Source organism: Mobula birostris, chromosome 20 (assembly GCF_030028105.1).
Source record: "Mobula birostris isolate sMobBir1 chromosome 20, sMobBir1.hap1, whole genome shotgun sequence".
NCBI classification, from domain to species: Eukaryota; Metazoa; Chordata; class Chondrichthyes; order Myliobatiformes; family Myliobatidae; genus Mobula; species Mobula birostris.
The window spans coordinates 42,935,279-42,961,620 of NC_092389.1; the positions used below are offsets into that span (position 1 = coordinate 42,935,279).

The 26,342-nt window shown below is 39.8% G+C and overlaps 1 protein-coding gene across 7 annotated transcripts in view; it reads left to right on the forward strand.

The window, feature by feature from the left end:
- The window catches only part of LOC140185152 (neural cell adhesion molecule 1-like), a 722,060-nt gene that overhangs the window by 599,777 nt on the left and 95,941 nt on the right, over positions 1-26,342 (forward strand). For all 7 annotated transcript variants that reach the window (XM_072238532.1, XM_072238533.1, XM_072238530.1 and 4 more), the window contains 2 exons: positions 18,467-18,591; positions 23,213-23,393. In XM_072238532.1, coding sequence (XP_072094633.1) covers positions 18,467-18,591; positions 23,213-23,393 — 306 coding nt within the window. The remainder of the gene's footprint in view (positions 1-18,466; positions 18,592-23,212; positions 23,394-26,342) is intronic.

The window sequence follows — 26,342 nt, forward strand, 5'->3', positions numbered from 1 at the left end:
GGGAGAGGGTATGAAGTAAGAAGCTGAGAGGTGATAGGTGGAAAATGCAAAGGGTTGGAGAAGAAGGAATCTGATTGGAGCAGAGGGTGGACCATGGGTGAAAGGGAAGAAGGAAGGATACCAGGAGAAGGTGATAGGCAGGTGAGGAGAAGAGTTAAGAGGCCAGAGTAGGGAAATGAAGAAGAGGGAAGGGAGTAGGAAGGGGGAGGGAAAAATTACTTGAAGGAGAAATTGATGTTCATGCTATCAGGTTGGAGGATACCTAGATGAAATATGAGATGTTGCTCCTTCACCCTGAGAGTGGCCTCATTGCAGTAGAAGAGGAGGCCATGAACCGACATGTTGGAACATGAATGTGGATGGGAATTAAAATGGTCGCCGGGAAATAAAGAGAGTTGTTTCTGATTCAAAGGTTTGGTAAATTGTGACTGTACACTTCACTGAACATGGAGAATGCTGTTTGATTTAAATCACTCCCACTATATTATTACACCTGTACTCCTGATCATTAATGCAAATATCTAATTAGCCAATCATTTGGCAACAACTCAAGACTTAAAAGCATGAAGACATGGTCAAGAGATTTAGCTGGTGTTCAGACCAAAGCTCAGAATGGGGAAGAAATCTGACCTAAGTAACTTTGACTGTGAAATAACTGTTGGTGCCAGAGGGAGTGGTTTGAGTATCTCAGAAACTGCTGACCTCCTGATTTTCATTCACAACAGTCACTAGAGTTTACAGAGAATAGTGCAAAACACAAAAAGCAGTGAGTGGCAGTCCTGTGGGTGAAAACGCCTTGTTAAAGAGAGAGGTCAGAGGAGTATGGCCAGACTGGTTCAAGCTGACAGGAAGGCAACAATAACTCAAATAACTACGCTTTACAACAGTGGTGTGTAGAAGAGTATCTCCAAATGTACAATACATCGGACCATGAAATGAATGGGCTTCAGCAGCAGAAGACCACAAACATACAGAAATACACTCACTGGCCACTTTATTAGTTACCTCCTGTACCTAATAAAGTGGCTATTGAGTGTATATTCATGCTGTCTGCCTGATCAGTAGAAACTATTTTTATGGCTGCTGATTCCATCAAAAGCATCATTCTTTTAGTATACATCTGCACTGTCATATTGATCAAAACAAATTGTTCCTCTGGAAAATGGCGTAATGGAGATAAGTCTGTCAGCAAGTACAAGAAATATATCTGATCTCGTTTAAAAAGAAAGCCAGTTACCTTTCAAAGGTAACTTGCAAATAAATTGTCTGGAAACTGATTCCTGGTCTTCAGCTCTAGAAGCATGATGATATGACGTATCCTTCCCTGGAAAGCTAATCCATTAAGCACGAGAGTCTCTGCAGATATTGGAAGTCCAAAGCAACACTCAAAGTTCAAAGTACATTTATTATCAAAGTTGATATACAGTAAAAAACCTTGAGATTCATCTCCTTGCAGGCAGTCGCAAAACAAAGAAACACCATAGAACCTGTTTAAAGAAAACCCCATGCAACAAGACCATCAAACTTGCAAAAAAAAACAAGTTGTACAAACAGCAAAAAGCGAACAAATACCACTCAAAAAATCAAATATCAACTTGCAGAATCCTCGAAAGAGAGCCCAGCTGGAGGAATTCAGCAGGTCAGATAGCATCCATGGAGAGGAAAAAACAGTTAGCATTTCAGACCAAGACCTATCATTTCCTTCCTCCCATCTCTTCTGGTTTTTGCTCCCTTCCTATCCAGTCGTAATATACGGTCTCAGCTGAAACATTGGCTGTTTGTTCCTCTCTATAGATGCTGCCTGACCCGCTGAGTTAGACCCTCCAGTTATTGTGTGTGCATTGTTCCATAGGATCACCTAACTAGCAATGAATTCCAGGCAAGTTTGCTTAACTTGATGAGTTGAATGCGAGTAATAACATTTAGTGCCACTAGTTCTTTGGTAACAATACAGAGTTTGTGGAGCAGGTCCATATGTCTTGGTTGTATTGGCATCAGGATCTTGCTCAAATTGCCCACTTTTCACTTTGTCGGATTCATGTTGATGAATGTGTACTTCCAGAGCAAGTGGATTTTGGTTGAATTTTTTGATAATAGGAGAAGATGAAGGGACCGAGCTGTAAAGAGGTGCTGGAAGACCATTAGATGGCGGGCCCCTCCTTGAAGTCTACTCCTGTTTTTAGTTCTTGCCTTGTTAAATAGGCTTGATTAGAGCAGCATAGTTGTTTATCTCAAAAAAAGGAGTGTGTGTGTGTGTATTTGTTTTACAAGTAGATGGTCTTTAATACAGCTGCAGTGGCAGTTTGAGAGGAACATGGAAGACCTTGTTTCTCAGTGTGAAGTTGACCTTGCACTCTGTGTTGTAAACATTCTTTTGATCAGTTGCTACAGAAGTGTGCAGGCAAGTACTTACCCCTGCTTGCTGAAGCTTATGTTTTATGTTGGAGATGATACCTTCATCTGTAGTAGTGTTCTTGTCTGGGTTTCATGAACCATTTCAACTTTTACAGTTATATATTTTTTCCCATTGCCTTTCTTTCTGTAGCCACTCTTCTTTCATCTCCTTTCCCACTGCTCAATTTGTCCAGTGAGTATACCTGCATGCAGATGTTTGTTTTATAAACACTATCCTGGGAGCTGATAATTCCAGCTCATTCAAGTGTTCTTGAAGATTGGGCTTAGCTAACCTTCCAGATAGTAGACACTGACATTTGGATTTATTTGAAGCTATTTGTGTTTGAAAAATTGAAAATACAGTGTGAAGTATGATAGCATGATTAGATACCTTAATATTGTTGAAAGTGGATTTTTAATCTACAATGATTTCTCAGCATGATATCAGTCTCAATTTACTGCTGTGGCACTGAGGAGGAGGTTGTTTAATCTCCGTGCATTTTCGTTAGTCTATAATTAGCTATATGTATAACCATTTCTGGTTCAAGCTTGCATGATTTATTAACCAGTGTTTACCATAGCAATGCACAACCACTTAACACCCTGGATGAGTGTTCACTCAGGACTACTCTGTTTGCATTGTGTTGTGTTGCCATGGAATTCCATTCCGTAAGATATAAGAGTAGAATTAGGACATTTGGCCCATTCCTTTTATACAGTCTAGAAGAAATAACATGGCTAACAGTTGAACTGATTTCAACTGAAGGATATCTACCAGTTGTACTGGGACCATTGGTTGGTACAGAAACTGGAACTTAAGATTTTGTATTGGTTCTCGAGGCTTTATTGTTTCAAATAAAATAAGTTTTGGAGATCACCTTGATCTCATAGGAACAAGATGTATTAAAATTAAAAATTGACGGAGGCTTTTTTCCCAGACAGAGCTCCAGAGCTACAGAAGTAAAGCTGCTTCATTACAAACATGTTTAATTTTCAAAAACACATTTTTTTTTATATGTTACCTTGGATGCAAAAAAAACTTGTAAATGTAATCAACACTAAGTGCAAGAGATTGTGCAGATGCTGAAAATCCAGAGTAACACACACAAAATGCTAGAGGAACTCAGCAGGTCAGATAACATCTGTGGTGAGGAATAAACAGTCAAGCTGAGACCCTCCATCAAGACTGGAAAGGAAGGGTGAAAATGCCGAAAGAAGAAGGTGCAGGGAGGGCGAAAGAGGACAAAGTAGGTGATACTACTTTGGTCAGGGTGAGGGCGGGATGAAGTAAGAAGCTGGACAGTGGTAGGTGGAAAAGGTAAAAGGCTGGAGGGGAACGAATCTGATAGGAGAGGAGAGTGGACCATGGGAGAGAGGTCAGGAGGAGAGCCACCAGGGGAGGTGATAGGCAGGTGAGCAGAAGAGAGAAGAGGCCAGAGTGGGGTTATGAAGAACAGGGAAAGGGGTGGGGGAGAGTTGGAGAAGTCAATGTCATGCCATCGGGTTGGAGGCTACCTCCACGGAACATGAAGTGTTGCTTCTCCAACCTGAGAGTGGCCTAATCGTGGCAGAAAAGGAGGCCACGGATCGACATTCAACACTAGCACTATTTAATCCTTGCCAAGCTGTTTCTCATATGTACAACTTCTTTTCTTACATGTTAAATATATATTCTGTTAAATGTTTCTTTGGGTTTTCTAATCATATTGGTACACGTTAAATGGAACATAGAAGATTATAGCACAATACAGGCCCTACGACCTATGGGATGTTGTTCTGACCTTTTAACCTACTCTGATCTCAATCTAACACTTCTCTCCTGCATAGACTTCTATTTTTCTTTCATCTACATGCACAGTAGCGTAGTGGTTAGCACAATGCTTTACAGTACCATTGACCCGGGTTCAATTCCCGCCGCTGCCTGTAAGGAGTTTGTGCGTTCTCCCCGTAACCGTGTGGGTCTCCTCCCCAGTCCAAAGACGTACCGGTTGGTAGGTTAATTGGTCATTGTAAATTGTCCCATGATTAAGCTAGGGTTAACCTGGGGATTACTGGGCAGCATGGCTGATAGGGCCGGAAGGTGAAAGGGGTAAAGGATGGAGAAGGGGAATCTGATAAGAACCAGAAGGAGGTGATGGGCAAGCAAGGAGATAAGGTGAGAGAGGGAAATCAGTCTGCAGAAACTGAAAAGAAACTCACAATTATTGAAGAAATTATTCTCTTACGTTTGGGCCTGACAAAATAGACATAATGAGCAGTTCTGATGAAGGGTCACAGCAGCTCTTTATTCCTCTCTGTAGATGCTGCCTGACCTGCTGTGTTCCTCCAGCATTTTCTGTATGTTGCTCTAGATTTCCAGCATCTACAGAATCTCGTGTTTCTGATAAACAGTTCCCAGAAAAGCAAGGAAAAACAGGGATCCATGATGTTTACACAACAACCTGACATTAGAGAAATTACACAATACAGTCTTTGCCACCCCCCATCCCCCCTCCCCATTGGCATGCATGCGTGCGCGTATATACACACACACACACACACACACACACACACCCCTCAGAGTGTCATTAACTTACTTTACTGCCTTAATGGTAGATTAGCTATGAAATCTGGTGTCAAAACCAAATCCGTGTGCTGTTATTTATGTTCCATTAAAGCAGAAGTTCCCAACCTTTTTTGTGCCGTGCACCGCTACCATTAACCAAGGGGTCCGCAGACCCCATTTTGGGAACACCTGCACTAAAGCAACTTTAATGATAATGCAGCATAAAAGACAAAATGTGGGAGCAACTTATGCCCTGTTTCGCTTGCAATTCTCTTTTCGTTGCATGTATAACTTCCTCTGAGATGTCGTCATGTCATTCCTCTAAAGGTCTACTCTTTTTAGCTCTAGTATTTTACTCACATTTTCTGGCACCCTTTAGTCATAGTCATAGAGAAGGACAGAACAGAAACAGGCCCTTTGGCACATCTAGTCCATGCTGAGACCATTTAAACTGCCTAGTCCCGTAGCCTTCCATATCTTCCCATCCATGTGCCTATCCAAACTTCTCTTTAACATTGAAATTGAGCTCGAATGCACCTCTTATGCTGGCAGCTCACTACACACTCCCATGAACCTCTGAGTGAAGAAGTTTCCTTTCATGTGCCCCTTAAAATCTTCACCTTTCACCCTTAACCCATGACCTCTGGTTGTAGTCCCACTGAACCTCAGTGGAAAAAGCCTGCTTGCATTTACCTTATCCATACCCCTCATAATTTTGTATACCTCTATCAAGTCTCCTCTCAATCTTGTACATTCCAAGGAATAAAGTCCTAACCTATTCAATCTGTCCATATAACTCAGGTCCTCCAGACCCATTGAAAACAAATGCACTGTAGCCATTGATCCTATTGTGGCTGGATGATTGGCATTTGTCATTTCTGGCCAATGGTAAAGGCTTGGCTGTGTGCCATCTGGCTCTATTGGAAGATTTGCATTGGCTATTGACTGAATTTTTAGCACAATGTATATGACAGCTCAGACAGCATCAGTGTATTAAAGGAGAGTGCTGTGTGCTGTTGGTTCAATATACTGTAGCTGAATATATCAAAGCAAAAAGGGAAAAAAGGTGCAGATGAATTATTCATTCAGAGTTAAATTGAATGCATGGTGACATCTCTTCCTCTGTGAATTTGCGAATCTTGTTCAGAGTATTAAGTACGCATTGGAAAAATGTTTTTGTTCCTACAACATTTTAGACATCGCCAAATTGTGCTGTTCGTGTTATCAAAAGATACTGACAGCAAGTAGAAAGCTATTTTTAAAGGCAGTGGAATGGTCTGATGTGACAGCATTTGGTTCAACATGGAATAACCAATATCAATTTTTTTTCTCTTCCAACTCCGAAATTGCTTAAGCAATCTTTTGCATAATAGTCTTCCATTTATAACATATTTGTAGAAGTGGTATAGTGCATGCTCTGAGCATATTTTGCTGTCCGTCTAATTTCAGTGCTTAAATATATAAAAATTAAAATTTAAATGATCAGAGAGTAATCATATGAAGGAATTAGTGTGTACGTCATTCCATGCTAACATAACATCATTCACATCGCTCAGGTGTACCTGAATTAATCCTCTTTTCTGTTCCTTATAATGAATTATAATGAGTTCTTGATAATTGTGAATCCCCAAGAAATAACTCAATATTACACTTATTTGATTGGAGCAAATGCCTCAGTTCTGACATAAGTGACTTCATAACCAGGTCCTTCCATGAATGCCTATGAAATATAGACAAGGTTGGTCACTACTCGAATTGCTTGTCTACTACACAGGTTGGCCTGAGTCCAGGAATATTGCAGAAAATCGCTGGATAGGTTCAGTCAAGCATCTGGTCAACAGCCTCGACTGATGGTGCATGCCTGTACATTTAAGAGCATGGGTTTGTTAAGTCATCTTGTCTGGTGAATAACGATTGTGTGTGCAACTGTGGCAGGTTTGTTCCACAGCTCACTACTTTAGTGGTCAGAGATACAGATATGGGAAGAGAGGAAATATGTAAGAAAATCCTCTGCTGGTTCAAAACAGAACCATTACAGAAGCAGAGTTTGTGCCCCTTCATTGCAGAATCACTCGTCTCTTACCATCTCCACAGCTGCTATGTGCACAAGTTCTCTTCCATTAACAGCAGCTCTTTGGATAAGCATCTCTTTGCTCTCAGAAAGCTCTTGAATTATTTTTAAACATCCTTATTGTTGAGAGCAATTCATGTTTTAAAAAAGGCAATTTTATTTTATTAATGGATGGTCTTCACTTAATTATGGAAAGATATAGTTAATTTCAAAGACAAATTATGAAAGCATGTTTTGTTTCTGAATAGTAATTTTAAACATTTGAAAAATAGATGACTGACTTTTGTTTCACATTGTGGTTATAATGCGACTAAACATTAATTGGATTTTTACTTTGGTGCAGTGCAATACTAATGCCACTTTGCTTTTAATGAAGAAAATATTAATTATTTAATTTTCATACAGCTTTAATACATACAGCTTTAATACCATTTTGTTTTCCAACATTGCAGAACATTGATGATGGCTTCTAATGTGGTCTGATGCAACCTACTGAAAACAACATACCTTTTTCACATTAAAACTATGACAAACCATTTTTTATCAGGGGCTAAACTGAAAGAAAACAAAACTGCATTGTAGAAATTAATGCCAGAATTGATTTGTTTTCTTTTTCTCTCCCCAAAGCCCTGTCCACCAGTGAACCTATTGAAATTTCAGAAATTGTTTGTTTATTTTCTCATTAGATGTCTGCGGTGCCTGTCTACAGGACTTCCAATACCATGGTCTCATACCTGTCAGCCATTAGCATATAGTAATTCCCATAGTGAAAATTACTACCGCTGAATGGTCCGGATTGAAGCATAAACCAATACTCCCATCACAGTGTTTTTTTTTAAAGCCTTTTCCACTTCATTTTGCATTCATTACACAACTGCTGATCTGTTGGCCCTGACATCGCATGTGTAGAAAAATAAAATTTATACACGTTTCCATTTGAGGTTTTACCAAATCAAATGGAAATTGCCGGTGTAAAATTCAGACATTGTTGTGAGTTTTTTGGGGATGATTAAATTCACAACATGTAACGAAAGTCTTCCTGTAAAGCGCTCATGAAACAGGGTGCTTCTCCCTGCATTTGTAATGCCGCAGAGTTTCCTCTGAATATATTATTCGGGGAGAGCCAAAGCAGAGGCTTCCAATGATGAAACTATTGGTTTATTCCATTTTGACCTTTTTTTTTGCTGAAAAGATGTTCAAGCTTTGCCTGAATCTAAATGCATTTCTGTGACAAAATGCTTTGCAATTTTTCTTTTCAAATTGTTTAACGACTAAACATTCTCATTTACAATTACAGCCAGAGGAAATACTGCTGATCTTTGTTGCAACCAGAGAGCTTGACTTAAACGCCCCATTTGTATTTTACTGTTTTCGGTTTGGTTTTGGTTTATTCAGTCTGTGACTCTATTTCTTGCCCATGTTTACATCAATTTTAATTTTATATTTTTCATGTGCTCTCCTCCACTTTCCTTTCAACCAATCATGTACGTGCGTATCATGTGACTTTGTCATGTGGCTTGCATGGTGCTGATGATGTCGTCCACGCTGGTGAACAGAAGGTAAAATCTTTGTTCTGATTGGTTGAATAAATTGAACGAGTTTCTCCAAAAGGTTACAATAGAGTTGAGTATTATGGAAATTTTATAATTGCCTGATAAAATACATTTTTCATGTATTTGCCAAAATGTTGCAGAACAAATCTCATTATAAAAGATAAATGCTCTGGTGTCAAACTGCAGAAAGGTGAAAGGTAAAATGCAAATTGTTGAATTGAAACAGCCAATTATTTGTAAGCTCTAAAGCCATTAATTAATGCTTTTAACTTGGTAATACATTTGGCCATTTAACCTATTTAGAATGTCATTGAATTAATGGATTTACCCTTAACCATGGAGCAGTCCTTCTTTATCATGGAGCAGTCTCTTTGTTGAGCACACTGTTGATAAACTGATTCCTCCTGCTCTTGTCCTTTTGCTTGGTACTTCGGAGATAAATTTAATTGTATCTGTAACATGACTTCATCAATCCTGTTACTTCTTGCTAAATTAACCCAGACCAAGCTTTTAGAGAGAGCTTCCAACAAATAAATGGCAATTTGCGCCTAAAGTTCAGCTATCCAAAGAATGAACAAAGGCGTAAAAGATAAAATTAGTAATGGAAATTAGTTTTTAAAATATGAAAAAAACCATTTTAAATTCAGATTAGTCTATTATCATATACACGAGGGTGTGATGTAATTCCTTCTTTGCTTGAAGTTCACAGTAAACAGTGTAGATGGTAATAATAAATATAACAATAAATACCTCAACAAAAACAATGGAAAATGGTTGAATGCCTAGATAGCGGCAGTAGTGAACTTCTTAAAAAAAAAATGTGAACCAGAACATTTACTTTTACTTAAGTCCATCACCCCTACAGGGACATAACTAGCAGCTCACCAGAATCCTCTGTCCTCAACCAGTCTTTCAAGTTGTCCCAGGTGTAGCCCATCTTTAAAGAACATGACGAAGTCTTTAGAGCTTCTGTTAGCGTTTTTTTTTATTTTAGAGCGAGACTGCAGAACAGTCTCTTCTGGCCCACCGAGCCATGTCACCCAGCAACCCACTGATTTAACCCTAGCTTAATCAGAGGACAATTTACAATGACCAATTAACCTACTAACTTGTACGTATTTGGACTGTGAGAGGAAACTGGTGCACCCAGAGGAAACCCATACGAACATGTGACAAACGTATAAACTTTCTTCCAGAGGACGACATGATTGAATTTTGAACTTTAACACCCTGAGCTGTAACAGCATCGTGCTAACCGCTACACTACCATGGCACCCCTTTCTGAAGCTCTGGGTTTTTACGGGATGGCATTTGCAGCCCCATACCAAGTAAACTAGAATGAGTCTATTTAAAATGTTTCTATTTTTATTTAGTTTGCTCAAAATGAAAGTGTTCCTTTACACCCACCCCCACTGCTAATTCATACAGACTTGTAAAAGCTAAAATTTGGATTATAATGAGATGTTCTTCCTAGTTTCAGTTAGTGTGCTCAGAAGAGCTTAACAGTTAATCTTAATGCCCCTGGGTTCAGGATGGGAAATCTTTATCACAACGCTCGTTAAAAGAGGCAATGGGCCTGACAAGGAAGGGTTAAAACAAATTTATGATATAACCACCATTACCCACACCATCACGTAACAACCAAAAACCAAATAATGATGTTCTCACTTACTGGAAGCACTGATGATTTGGAGAGTCACTGTTCATGTGAAATACAGTACTGTGCAAAAGTCTGAGGCTCAGGTAAAAAAAAAAGTTCTGTAAAGCAAAGATGCTTTCAAAAATAATGAAATGAAAAGTTTCTAAATATCAAAAAAATTACCGTAAAGAGCAGTAAACAGTAAAAAAAAACTAAATCAAATCAATATTTGGTGTGACCACCCTTTGCCTTTAAAAAAGCCATCAATTCTCTTAGGTACACTGTTGTGCAGTTTTATAAGAAATTCAGCTGGTATGTTGTTCCAAGCATCTTGGAAAACTTGCCAGAGTTCTTCTGTACACTTTGGCTGTCTTGCTTGCTTCTGTCTCTTCAGGTAATCATAGATAATTTGATGATGTTGAGATTCGGGCTCTGCGGAGGCTAAGGCATCTGAAACCATATCAAAAATCTAAGGTGCCTCAGACTTTTGCACAGTACTGTATGTTGTGCCAATAAACTCAACGTTACACTGAAGCAGCAATCTTCCAAATGGTCAGTGCCTTCAGGGGAGTGAAAGCATCAAATTTATTTTCTGTCCTTTGAGTTTATTAGAATTCTGGCATTATTTGAAGTTTGGAGCTGTCCAGCATTTCAGCAGCTGTGGTTTCTGACATTCCGCTGTTGCATGGCAACCCGATAATTTGCACAATCAACTTGTTACTTGAAGATAGGAATGTCCTGGGATCAACTCGGTGAATCGAATCAAATATAAAACATCTTCAACACTTGACACACTGTAGATACTAAAATAATTCTTCCATTAAAAACTTCACTATGTTCAAAGAAATTTATTATCAATGTACTTATATATCACCATATACAACCCTGAGATTCATTTTCTTGTAGGCAATCATAGTAGATACAAAGAAATAAAATAGAATCAATGAAAAGCTACACACAAAAATCGATAAACAGCCAATGTGCGAAAGATGACAAATAAATAAATAAATATTGAGACCATAATGGGAGATGTAAAGAATTCTACAATAATATGCAGTAGCTAGCCGGTGGTGTAGTGTCATCTGCACTGGACTTCGAGGTGAGTGGTCCTGGGTTTGAATCCAGCCGGCTCCTTGCACACTTTCCATCCGTGTGGAGTTAAGCGTCAAGCTAGCAACTTGGCCTGGTAAAAAAACAGACAAAATGTTCAAGAAATAGCAAGGTTGCCGGCCAGAAAAGAAAAACAACAACAGTCTAATTTATATTAATTTTAAACAAAATATGCAATTTATCAAGAATTGACTCTGGTAAATAGATGATATATAAACATGAATAAAACTGTTAAAGTAATCTGGTTTGAAGAAATCTATTTTATTGCTAGTATTAGCAAACATTTTTTAGATACCTAAAGGCAGGCTCATTTATAATAATGAGATGAATAATGTTTAAAGTATATGCATTTAAATTCAGGGGTTTAATGACTCTATAAAATAGTGAATTAAAAGTTAACTTCATCCAGAGTTACATCTCTTGAGATAAAATAGATTTAGCCAGCATCCTATTCTGCTAAAACGAAGAGGAAATAAATAAATGGATGCAAACGAGTTTCTGCCCTGCAGACTGCTTTGTGTTTGCATAAAGATGGACACCTTAATTGTCTTGTCATTTCAAGCAAGCTGTCAATCCAGTGTTACTTGTGTTAGCACTAGAGCTGTGTGCTGGTGCTGAGTACACAGGTTTAAAATACGAGTGCTCCATTAATATTACTAACGTCTGGCTTAAACTGTACAAAGAGCAAAGATGCATCTTTTTTCTTTTCCTCCATAGTGCATCCCTGCTAAATATAAAGATAAAATTCTTACTTGTAAATTCCTGGACAGTCGGTCACCTTGTTGGAAATTTGCTGTGATTTGTCTCTTTAACCTCTGGTTTGTGAGAGGGAAGTGCCTGTTAGAACACAGATTCAAGACTAACACCTGCAACGCACAGCAAAACTGCACTGCATGCAAGTAGTTTTGTTCCCCTGCTGAAGCCTATTGGGCGACATCTGGAGTTTAAAAAGAGGCTGAGATATGGACTCCCATCCCCACCTATGCATGCTTTTCCAGTAACAGATGCAAACCGGTTTAGCTGGGTTTCAGCTGTGTGTATATTTCATTTGCATTTTATTTGGTTGTAATTGAACAAATTCCTTTTATTTAGCAAACGAAGCAAAATTTTCTTTTCATTTAGGCATTGTTTGGAAGTTTCCATTACCATTTACACTCAGTGCATTTAACACAGGGTATCATCATGGGTGATATTTTTCAAGTTTACAATAAATTCACAACATTCAGATATGGCAGTAAATTTTGCACGTTTATGACATGCCATAATGTTGGGATGTGGCTTGGCATATGGTAAATGCAGCTCCCTCATTGAAATTGGCAACCTGTCTGGGAAAAAATATCCCTTTGACATTCATGAATTAGAATACCCACAGCTCAGTGCACTGGACTTTATTCTCTAATCAGATAATTCCTTCGGTATACCCAGCGGAATATCAAAGAAAGAATATTAGCTGGACGTTTCCATATTAAGCGTGAATGTGAATAAAAGCACTTAGTGTAAATGGAACCACCACGTGCATGCTAACTGAATCTCTTTCTTCATCTAGAACCAGAAATTCATGTAGTTCCATTATCCTAGCCAACATGACGTTGCAAACAGTGCTGCATGACAGAGCATGTTTCGTGCTGGCATTTTCTTCTTCTTTAACGGATTTATTTTGACCAGAAAAGGAGTAAAGCAATTCCCAATAATTGTTACACCACCTGGAATCAACCTACACAAGGAGCAACTTGATTTTTTTTTCTGTTTCTTCCTTTGAATTCACACTAACCTGTTAAAGTTGCAGCAAAACTCCTTATTTGGATTGTGAAGCCATTCTCTGATAAGTTAACCAAGCTTCAAATTAATATATTTACAGAATATTAGCACTTTAAGGTTGGCTTTGCCAGCGTAGTTTAAGGTAAACATTAACAGCAAGGTTATTATGTGGTGGTGACTCTTATACTGATGACTCAGCAAACTTATAAATCATTGTTTTTTTAGTGAAATTATTGGTCAACTGACAGACCCTTTAAGAACCCGTTTCATTACAGACTGCTCCACTTTCATGTCATACTACTCTCAACAAATATTTACTGAAAAATCGATTACGATCCTATTGCATTGGATTAGGAGTCTGTCATCGTAAATGAGAATTGAAAAAAAATTGCACAGGAAGACCATATTGTTCACTGGGGAAGCTAATGGCATTGGGTTGGTATTTACACCCTTTCTAGAGCTCTCATGGAAAGAGTTTAAATGGTCGTGTATTCTCCCTTTTCTTCCTGCCCCCTTCCCTGAATAGTCCTCAGCCACAATGTCCTGAACTCCTTCACCTCCCTCCCTTTCTTCAAAATAAAATATAGAGCCCAGGATCAGGCCCTTTGGCCCACAACATTGTAGCAAACCAATTAAATTAATCATCAAATGACCAACTGAGCTAATCCCCTCTGCCTACACAATGTCTATATCCCTCCATTTTCCTCACATTCAAAGTTCAAAGTAAGTTTATTATCAAATTACACATATGTTACCATATACACCCTGAAATTCATTTTCTTGTAGGCATTCTCAACAAATCCCTAATAATGATAACAGAATCAGTGAAAGACCACGCCAACTTGGGCATTCAACCAGTGTGCAAAAGACAACAAACAAACTGTACACATACAAAAAGAAAGAAATAAAAACTAATTAAGTAAGTAAGTAATAAATATCGAGAACATGAGACGAAGAGTCCTTGAAAGCGAGTCCATTGGTTTTCAGAACATTTCAATGGCAGCGCACATGAAGTTGAGCGAAATTATCCCCTCTGGTTCAGGAGCCTGATGGTTGATGGGTAATAACTGTACCTGATCCTGGTGGTGAGAGTCTTAAGGTTCCCGTACTTTCTTTCTGATGGCAGTAACGTGAAGCGAAATGACCTGGATGATGGGGGCCCCTGATGATCATGTGCCTATCTAAGCACCTCTCGAAAGTCTCTAATATATCTGCCTCTAATATTGCCTAAAGCCTGCCTCTGACTAGACTTGTTTGCCATCATGGCAAGGTTAGCGTGTCTCGTATGTACACTTTACCTGCCCAGTTGGAGCAAGTTATTCAATGAAAGTTTTCTTGAACATTAACCAAGATCTGTGTGCCAGTTCAAGAACCACAGGGATCAGTGCTGGGTCCATTGTTATTTGTCATCTATATCAATGATCTGGATGATAATGTGGTAAATTGGATCAGCAAATTTGCTGATGATACAAAGATTGGAGGTGTAGTAGACAGTGAGGAAGGTTTTCAGAGCCTGCAGAGGGACTTGGACCAGCTGGAAAAATGGGCTGAAAAATGGCAGATGGAGCTTAATACAGACAAGTGTGAGGTATTGCACATTGGAAGGACAAACCAAGGTAGAACGTACAGGGTTAATGGTAAGGCACTGAGGAGTGCAGTAGAACAGAGGGATCTGGGAATACAGATACAAAATTCCCTAAAAGTGGCGTCACAGGTAGATAGGGTCGTAAAGAGAGCTTTTGGTACATTGGCCTTTATTATTTAAAGTATTGAGTATAAGAGCTGGAATGTTATGATGAGGTTGTATAAGACATTGGTGAGGCCGAATCTGGAGTATTGTGTTCAGTTTTGGTCACCAAATTACAGGAAGGATATAAATAAGGTTGAAAGAGTGCAGAGAAGGTTTACAAGGATGTTGCCGGGACTTGAGAAACTCAGTTACAGAGAAAGGTTGATAGATTAGGACTTTATTCCCTGGAGCATAGAAGAATGAGGAGAGATTTGATAGAGGAATATAAAATTATGATGGGTATAGATAGAGTGAATGCAAGCAGGTTTTTTCCACCGAGGCAAGGGGAGAAAAAAACCAGAGGACATGGGTTAAGGGTGGGGGGGGCGGAGTTTAAAGGGAACATTAGTGGGGTCTTCTTCACACAGAGAGTGGTGGGAGTATGGAATGAGCTGCCAGACGAGGTGGTAAATGTGGGTTCTTTTTTAACATTTAAGAATAGATTGGACAGATACATGGATGGGAGCAGTATGGAGGGTTATGGTCTGTGTGCAGGTCAGTGGGACTAGGCAGAAAATGGTTCGGCACAGCCAAGAAGAGCCAAAAGGCCTGTTTCTGTGCTGTAGTTTTTCTATGGTTTCTAACCTTCTACTGATCAGTTCAGGCTTTGTTCAATAACCAAGAAGAAAGGTCACCCAACTATTTGAGACCATAAGACTAAAGAGCAGAATGGGCCATATAGTCTATCAAATCTGCTCCACCATTCAATCATGGCTGATTTATTTTCCCTCTCAACCCCATTCTCCTGCCTTCTCCCCATAATTTTGACTCCCTTACTAATCAAGAACCTATCAACCTCGGCTTTAAATATACCCAAGGACAGTTACCTGTGACAATGAATTCCACAGATTCACCACCCTCTGGCTAACAAAATTTCACGTCATCTCTGTTCTAAAGGGCCGACTTTGTATTCTGAGGCCGGACCCTCTGGTCTTAGGCCATCCCATGATGGGCAGCAGCCTCTACATCCACTCTATCTAGGCCATTCAATATTCGTAAGGCTTCAGTGATATCCACATTCATTCTCCCAAACTCCAGTGCAGGCCCAGAGCCATCAAAACACTCCTCATACATGAACACGTTCACTTCCAGGGATCATTCTCATGAAGCCCTTGTACGTCCTCTCCAATTCTGGCATAACTATTCTTAGATATGGGGCCCAAAATTGCTCACAATGCTCCCAAGTGCAGTCTGACCAGTGCCTTATAAAGCCTCAGTGCTACATCCTTGCTTTTATATTTCAGTCCTCTTGAAATGAATGCTAACATTGTAACTGCTTTATGTTTAGAAACAAGGAATGTTGAGACAATGAGGACAGGTTTCCCATTGATTCAACGAGAATCCAGCTTCACTTTAGTGCTTGGAACTATAAATACAAATCTATGTTTCAGGGATCGTCATGACAACTGGTCTCTCTATAAGAGCCACCGCTGCACATAACTGTTTGAGCAGAACTGCATTACCGTTTCAGTAATTAAATAATTTATCATTGTGATACATTGCAACATACAATCTGGAATACTGAAGCCTTGTACAGAAATAACAACCTAGTCTTTAGTTTCCCCGCCCTCTCATCGGAAAGGCAGTGATAGCTTAGAGATTGTTTCCTCAATCTGCTCAGATCCCCAGACACTGTAATTGGTAACGTTTATCAGTGGCAATATATTTCATACAAAAATTAAAAACAGGTTTCCCTTTATTTCAATTTACTTTGTACTTGAGAGGAAATCTCAATGATGTGGGGGGGGCAGAAAATTTAATTCGGTTTCCTTAGATGTTAGTCTGATGTTTGGGTCGTGGGGTGTAGATGTGCCTCTACCAAACAAGGTGTAAGGTGCTCCTTCCCTCCGCCAGCCTGCAGGTCACCCTTAGGCAAGGTGCAGCACCTACTTAGCCCCTCCCCCCCACCCTCGATCAGGCTCATGTGAAGCCATGGGAGCAGGCGGTGGATGGCCGTGTGAGCAGCTGGTGCAGATCACAGTTCTGGTTATGCAACCACTGACGCCAGGCAGGCAATCTCTGAAGAGTATGGGTCACCCTAGATAATTTTTTAAGTAAGTACATGTTTGGCACAGCATTGTGGGCCGAAGGGCCTGTATTGTGCTGTAGGTTTTCTATGTTTCTAAGTATTGATAATGGCTGGGGTCACCCATCTTGTAAAGACACTGCCCAGAAGGCGGCAATGGCAAACCACTTCCGTATAAAAATTTGCCAAGAATAATCATGGTCATGGAAAGACCATGATCACCCATGTCATACAACAGGGCACATAACAAACAAAATCTGTAGCTGATGAAGAAGGACAAGACTCAAGATTTTATATGTTCCTCACTATATATGTGTGTGTGTGTGTGTATACTATATACATATATAGCAACAAAATATACATATATCCTTTGAAATCAGTTGTACCCTAAATGTATATTCATCACCATCATCATTATTTGTCATGTCATATGATGTGGGTGATCATGACCATGATTGTTCTTGGCAAATTTTTCTACAGAAGACTTTGTCATTGCCTTCTTCTGGGCTGTGTCTTTACAAGACTGGTGACCCCAGCCATTATCAATACTCTTCAGAGATTGTCTGCCTGGCGTCAGTGGTTGCATAACCAGGACTTGATCTGCACTGGCTGCTCATACGACCATCCACCACCTGCTGCCATGGCTTCACGTGACCCTGGTCAGCGGGGCTAAGCAGGTGCTACACCTTGCCCAACGGTGACGGAGGGAAGGAGAACTTTACACCTCCTTTGATAGAGACGTGGCTCCACCCTGCCACCCAATATATATTGGGTTATGCATTAAACAAAATGTATGAGAAGAGACAATCTTGGAGAGATGACCACTCTAACACTGACCCACTCCAAAAATGGTCACTCTGTTTACCCCTCCTTTCTTTTTATTACTCAGGTTCAAGATTTTATATATTTGGTAGTTGTGTCACTCACAACTACTGTGTCTTCTACAATAAAGGTATAATAATTATTATGTTCCTGACCTTGATCTAATATTGCGACATAAACATGCAGGGTACGCTTGGGAGTATTCTCTGTAGGCAGCCAGACAGTGCAAACATGCTGCAATAAACTATGTTGTTACCTGCTTGCCTCTTTCAATTTCAGCAATAAACCAGAAATCTGACATGTGTTTAGTGAACAGCAGCAACCAATCACCATTATGAACACATATGCTTAGAGTCTTTGTATATAGATCAGGCACGGTTGAGTGTATGAGAGGCTCAAATTATGTCAGAACTTGTTCTGTTAATGCACTACAGGCTATGAATTGCCTAATGTACAGGAACCTGAAGACTTCAATTTATCTTCACATGTTTGAATATTCTTAGTTCAGTGGAAACAAGAGCAACCCTTCCTTATGCATTAATAACCCAGTTACTGCAGTCCAGCTGTCCCACTGTTACATTCTTGAAATGCAGTTCTGTTCTCAGTAAGTTATTTGAATCCTAGCAATTTTGTGAGCATTTTCTTTAAATAATAATTATTAGTCAACCTATATATTTTGAGTGGATGCAGTCTTATTATTAGATAAGGACATTTGGATTTTCAGATAAGAAATATGGTATTACCGACATTAACTTCCAGGAGAACCAAGTCCACCTAAGCTTGAAGAACATGCACTGGGAAGTGGAAATATTTACAAGGTCAACTGGATCAAGCAGGATGACGGAGGCTCCCCTATTCGCCACTACCTGGTCAGATATAAAGCTGTGAGTAAAATATGGTGCAGACATAAATCTTCTGATCGCTGATGTTGACGTTATGGTAATATTTTGCTTTATGTGCTGTGTGTGATATATGTTTTTTTGTGGGTGCACAGTGGTCTGGAGGAACATTGTTTCGTTTGGTTGTATTTATGTACAGTCAGGTGACGATAAGCCTGAACTGGAACTTGAAGTTGAAGATGTTACAGGGTGAAAATTATGATATCATCCTCTGAAATATTCAAGGAAAGTGTACTTTTTTTATAATTCATAATAGAAGTTTTAATGGTTGAAAATTTGCCACATTAGTTTGAAACATTGTTTAAACATAGTTTAAAATGCTAAAAACATTCTAAATACTTTATAATAGAGCATATTTATTATTCAAAGTTGGAAAAGGCAACTCCAGAGCCACGGGCAAATCTGTACTAAGAATAACATGGAACAACACAGACAAAAGTGCTGGAGGAACTCAGTAGGTCAGGCAGCATCTGTGAAGGTGAATAAGCAGTCAACGTTTCATCAGGATTCCTCAGCTTAAACCATTAACAATATAAGCCCTTAGTTAGACCCCACTTGGAGTACTGTGTTCAGTTCTGGTCACTTCACTACAGGAAGGACGTGAATGCCATAGAGAGAGTGCAGAGGAGATTTACAAGGATGTTGCCTGTATTGGAGAGCATGCCATAGAGAATAGGTTGAGTGAACTCGGCCTTTTCTCCTGGGAGTGATGGAGGATGAGAGGTGATCTGGCAGAGGTTTATAAGATGATGAGAGGCATTGTTTGTGTGGATAGTCAGAGGCTTTTTCCCAGGGCTGAAGTGGCTAACACAAGGGGGCATAGTTTTAAGGTGCTTGGAAGTAGGTACACGGCGGATATCAGAGGTAAGTTTTTCACACAGAGAGTGGTGGGTGCGTGGAATGCACTGCCGGCAACGGTGGTAGAGGCGGATACAATAGGGTCTTTTAAGAGACTCCTGGATAGGTACATGGAGCTTAGAAAAATAGAGGGCTATGCGGTAGGGAAATTCAAGGCAGTTTCTGGAGTCGATTACATGGTCAGCACAACATTGTGGGCCGAAGGGCCTGTAATGTGCTGTAGATTTCTATGTTCTCTATTTCCCTCCATAGATGCTGCCTGAGCTGCTGAGTTCCTTCAGCATTTTGTGTATGTTGCTCTGAATTTCCAGCATCTGCAGAATCTCTTGAAAGAATAACCTTTCTGCAGTGAGCACAAAAGGACTGCTATCAATGGGGGGGGGGGTGCATTGGATTGGGTTCATTTGACTTCTGTGTGTGAAATATACTACAGCTGCAGGGCAGATTGAGGGATTGCAGATACATCACAATGAGACTGGGATGTCTTGAGTCATTATCAACATTCCCCTTGTACACAGTTTATCAATAATCAGTTCTATAAACTCTGTGGTTCTCATTTAAGGGTAATAAGTACCAGTGATTTCAATAAACCAACAGAACCCCAATATTCATTTCACCTGTGCATCCATTTTAAAAGTTTACCTCACCATTCCACTCACTATTCTGCTGAGATAATATGCCCTTGTTCCTGTACTGGGGAGTGAATGTACAACTTTCCATTGACCCACAAATTAAGATAAGATTAGCTCTTACATGCAATGAAATACATAGTTCACGTCAATAACCAACACATAACTGAACGATTGTGCCTCATTGAGTCTGAACCTTTGGGTTTCTACAATTATAGGTGGTTTTGGAGGTGATTCTTCTTGGGCAAAGACACATGATCCCAATATTTATGCAATTCAATTTCACACCCAGAACTCCAAGCATTTCATTATAACTCCTCATTTTTTTTGTGTTCACAAGGATGGGACAAAAACGTCACAGCAGTTCAGACAAATTCTTGTCCCTTCTGAAAGCAAAACCCTGAGTCTGCAGAAACACAGGAGATCTTGCAGATGCTGGAAATCTAGAGCAACACACAGAAAATACTAGAATAACTCAGCAGGTCAGGCAGCATCTATGGAAATGAATAAACAGTCAAAGTTCTGAGTTGCTCCAGCATTTTTCATCTGTTACCCTGCATCTACAGATGCTGGCATACATCATTTGTATTTTGTTCTGCATCAGAGCAGGAGTCAGCCTGTTCGAAGCAATACAATATAGTCATAGAGAAGTACAGCACAGAAACAGGCCCTTTGGCCCACCTAGTCCATAGCAAAACCATTTATACTGCCTACACCCATCGACCTACACCGGGAATATAATCCTCCATGCCCCTACCATCCATGTACCTATCCAAACTTCTTTTAAAAGTGTTGAAATTGAGCTCACATGCACCACTTGTGCTGGCAGCTTATTCCACACTCTCATGGCCCTCTGAGTAATGAGGTTTCCCTCATGTTCCCCTTAAACTTCTCACCTTTTACCCTTAACCCATGACCTCTGGTTGTAGTCCCACCCAACCTCAGTGGAAAACGCTTGCTTGCATTTACCCTATCTATACCCTTCATAATTTTGTATACCTCTATCAAATCTCCTCTCAATCTTCTATGTTACAAGGAAAAAAGTCCCAACCTATTCAAACCTTTCATTGTAACTCAGGTCCTCTGGACACAGCAACATCCTTATAAATTTTCTCTGCACTCTTTCAACTTTGTTTACATCTTTCCTGTAGGTTGGTGACCAAAACTGCACACAATACTCCAAATTAGGCCTCACCAATGTCTTATACAACTTCAACATAACATCCAATCTTCTGTACTCAGTATATTGATTTATGAAGGCCAATGTATCAAAAGCTTTCTTTATAACCCTATCTACCTGTGACACCATGTTCAACAAATTATGGACCTGTATTCCCAGATCCCTTTGTTCTACCACACTCTTCAGTGCTCTTCCGTTCACTGTGTAAGACCTGCCCGAGTTGGTCCTACTGAAGCGCAAAACCTCACACTTGTCTGCATTGAATTCTATCTGCCATTTTTCATCTCATTTTTCCAGCTGATGCAGATCCCTCTGCAAGCCATGGTAGCCTTCCTCACTGTCCTCTACACCCCCAGTCTTGGTGTCAACCACAAATTTTCTGATCAAGTTAACCACATTACCATTGATATAGATGACAAATAACAAAAGACCCAGCATTGATCCCTGCAGCACACCACTAGTCACAGGCCTCCAGTCAGAGAGGCAGCCCCCTATTATCACTCTCTGGCTTCTCCAACAAAGCAAAGTTTATTGGAATTAATACTCCATTCATATAATTGACTATAGAACTATAGGTTAGAAATCCCATTGCCAGTTTCTGTACAACTCTTAGTTTTTTTTACTGAAAACAGTTTAAACATTTGACTTCACCCAGATCTGCTTTGAAAACCATTTACCTTTCATGTTTGATTCTTCTACCACAATCCCATCAGTCTTGCTCTTTAATTGTGTTTCTGGCCATTATGATCTTCAGGCTGTCTTAGCCTCCAGGTGGGTGGTTGGATGCTTTCACTGCAGAACCCAGATTATAAACTTCTATCCCAAAAAGAATTTAAAAAGGCCCAGAATGCATTGGAAAATCAGGCACTGAGTGAATAGTGATCAAAATCATCCTAGAAGTTCAATTCTGCAATATCTCCCTACTGTGATAGAATATCGAACGTTACAGCACAGGAACAGGCCCTTTGGCCCACAATGTCTGTACTGTACACAATGCCAAATTAAACTAATCCCTTCTGTTTGCACATCATCTCTATCCCTCCGTTACATGTGCTTCTTGAACACCATGATTAAATCTGCTCTCAATACTGTTTCTGCCAGCATGTTTTAGACACTTACTTCTCTCCAAGAGCAAAAACTTCTCCCTTGCAAACCCCTTAAAGCTGTGCCCTCTAGTTTTGAATATTTCTACCCAGGGACAACAAGGTTTCTGTTGTCTACCCTATCTATACTTCTCATAATTTTATAAACTTTTATCAGGTCTTCCCTCAGCCTCCACTGCTCCAGAGAAGACAACCCAATCTTGTCCATCCTCTGCTTATAGCTCATAGCCTCTAGTCCGGAAGAAATTGTTGATAAATCCATTTATCATTTACAAATACTTACATGACAGAAATACAGAGATGGATTTAACATTTAGAAGCACACACAAAATGCTGGAGGAACTCAGCAGGTCAGGCAAGTTCAAGTTCAAATTTATTGTCATTAACAGTACATATATATAACCAAAGAAAACAATGTTCCTCCGGACCATGGTGCACCCACAATACATACTATATCACACACAGCACGTAAATCAAATATTACTGTTAATAAAATAAAATTCAAAATGGATGCTGTCACAGCAGAGGTAAACAGTAAGTAGCATCTATGGAGGGGAATGAGCAGTCAATGTCAGGACCAAAACATCTTGGCCTAGAGCATCAAATATTTATTCCCTTCCCTAGATGCTGCCTGACTTGCTGAGTTTCTCCAGCATTTTGTGTGCATTGCTCAAGATTTCCAGCGTGTGCAGAATCCCTTGTGTCTGAGCCTGGCATTTTTCTGACTCTTGTCTGCAACTTTTCAGTGAGAAGCTTCAGCAGTCCTGAGAGGTAACTTTTATCCAGCTAAGATCAGGTTGTGTTGACTCTCTGTTCACCGTTGGCTCCTTCCACAGAAGCATCACTCCAACTGGAAGCCCGAGATGAAATTGCCAGCTGATAGCGAATACGTTATTCTCGGAAACCTGGAGTGGAACTCAGAATATGAAGTGTATGTGGTGGCTGAGAATCGGCAAGGCAGATCAGAGGCAGGTTCCATCTCCTTCCGAACCTCTGTGGAACCCACTGTCGTCCCAGGTATGATTTCAAGCTGCTTTGAAATATTATTTGCACTAAGTCTTGCTAAGATGCTGCATCCCCAAGTCTAGTACAGCTTGTAAAATTGTAATCTCTATGTAACTTTCATCTATCTGTCAGAGAGCAATTTCAATTTCATTTTCCTCTCTGTAGGAAAATTGATAGATTTGTATACTTATTTTTTTAAAAAAATCCAAGATCTTGATTTTCAAATCATATTTTTGCATGTGCCATGCAAGTTCATTTTATGCAGCTGTCAACCCAACATGTAATTGGAACCTTACTTTAAGGCAGAGTGTAATATTCCACCAGCAGTAATATCCTTCAAGGCATCGAGAATAGACACGTTAGTAAAATCCAACTTAAAATTTGTAGACCCTACCCTTGACCCACAGCTTAGATTCATATTTATTTATCACATTGTACATTGAAACATTCTGGAGTCAGCCTGCTCATGTAAATTTCAATAGAAAATCACGGGCAGGAGTGATGTAAAGTGATTCTGATTTAAAACCATCTCCAGAAAACTGTAAAGTGAATTTCTCAAAGCCAGGGTTTGACTAACATTCAAGTGATCAGGAACGGGAAAGGAAGAAGCTCCCTAAAGTTGGTAGAGGGTATTTTTACAATAGTAGGTAGTCTGTAACTGAGGAAGATTTGCAGTTTGTATATGCAATGAAATAATAAATGAGGGGTAGAAAAGGCTCCATTACTTTGTCAATCAAGTCAAGCTTTTGTCATGCACATTGGTGTTATTACCAGATTCAGAATCAGACATAGAGTCATAGAAAAGTGCAGTACAGAAACAGGCCCTTCAGCCCATCTAGTCCATGTTGAAACCATTTAAACTGCCAACACCCTTCGACCTGCAACGGGACCATATCCCTACATCTATGTACCTATCCAAGTTTCTCTTAAACATTGAAATTGAGCTTGCATGCACCACTTGTGCTGGCAGCTCGTTCCACACTCTCACGGCCCTCTGAGTGAAGTTTCCCCGCACATTCCCCTTAAACTTCTCACCTTTCACCCTTAAGTTGTACTCCCACCCAACCTCAGAGGATAAAGCCTGCTTGCATTTACTCTATCTACAGCCCTCATATCTATTAAATCTCCTCTCGATTTTCTACTTTCTGAGAAATAAAGTCCTAACCTATTCAATCTTTTCTTATAACTCAGGTCCTCCAATTCATGCAACATCCTTGTAAATTTTCTCTGTACTCTTTCAACCTTATTTAGATCTTTCCTGTAGGTAGGTGACTAAAACTGCACACAATACTCCAAATTAGGCTTCACTAATTAATTAACTTCAACATAACATCCCATCTTCTGTCCTCAACACGTTGATTTATGAAGGCCAATGTGCCAAAAGCTTCCTTTACAACCCTATCAGGTTTAATACCACTGGCATATGTAGTAAAATTTGTTGTTTTGTGTCAGCAGTACATTGCAATACATTAACAAAACTATAAATGACAATAAGATATATATAAATATATTAAATAAGTAGTTCAATAAGAGAGCCAAAAATAGTGAGGTAGTGTTCATAGGTTGGCTCATTGTCCGTTCAGAAATCTGATGGCGGAGTATAAAAAACATCCTTGCAACAGCATCATTGGCACAGAGTATCATATAAATAGCATTTAAAAGAAAATATAAACAACGTTTTTACAAGAAAGAATACAATTATAACAGAAAAGGTCCAATTTAGTGCAAAGTGATCAAAGTGCCTTGGCTTTTTTTTTGCCTGTCTGGACATTTCTTGTCTCTTTAGTAGCCAAAATTATTGCTATCAGTGAACAGGCAGATTCTTGGAGGCAGTTACAAAAATTTGCAACCTGCTAGGTAAAGGAGTTCCTCTACTCTTCTCCTAAATGACCAAGCCCTTCTCCACTAAGTCTAAGAATTCTGCCTCGTTATATCTACACAGTTTTCTGTAAACTCCAATTTTTTTTTGAAGTGTCAAGTGCACGGACTGCCCTCTTATTTCCGTCATTTTATTCATTGAGTGGGTACACATTAGCATGTCAGCGCAATAATTTTATAGCACCTATGATCTGGGTTCCAGTCCTACCGCAGTCTGAAAGAAGTCTGTATGTTCTCCCTGTGGCAGCTCCAGTTTCCCTCTGCATTCCAAAGTTCAAAGTAAATTCATAACCAAAGTACATATATGTCATCATATACAAACCTCATCAATTTTCTTGGAGGCATACTCAAGGAATCCATCATAAAATAATAACCATAATAGAATCAATGAAAGATTGCACCAACATGGGAGTTCAGCCAGTGTACAGAAGACAACAAACGGTGCAAATAATAAATAAATATATAAATTAAAAGTAAGGTAAAGGCATCCATTAATCTTGCGAGACATTGGATCTGCGCCTGGAAAGTCTTCACTCTCCAGGACGCAGGCCTGGGCAAGGTTGTATGGAAGACCGGCAGTTGCCCATGCTGCAAGTCTCTCCTCTCCATGACACCAATGTTGTCCAAGGGAAGGGCATTAGGACCCATGCAGCTTGGCACCGGTGTCGTCGCAGAGCAATGTGTGATTAAGTGCCTTGTTCAAGGACACAACACGTTCCCTCTGCTGGGGCTCGAACTTACGATCTTCAGGTAGCTAGTCCAATGCCTTAACTACTTGGCCATGTGCCCACACAAAATAAATATATAAGCAATAGATATCAAGAACATAAGATGGACAGCCCTTGAAAGTGAGTCCATAGGTTGTGAAAACATTTCAGTGATGGGGCGAGTGAAGTTATCACCTTTAGTTCAAGAGCTTGATGGTTGACCTTCCAAAGCACATACAGTTAGGGCTAGGGTTAGTAAGTTGTGGGCATTCTATGTTGGCACCAGAAGTATGGCAACACTTGCGGGTTTCCCCCAGCACATCCTAGGACTGTGTTGGTCGTTGACACAAAATTTTACTGTATGTTTCAATGTACG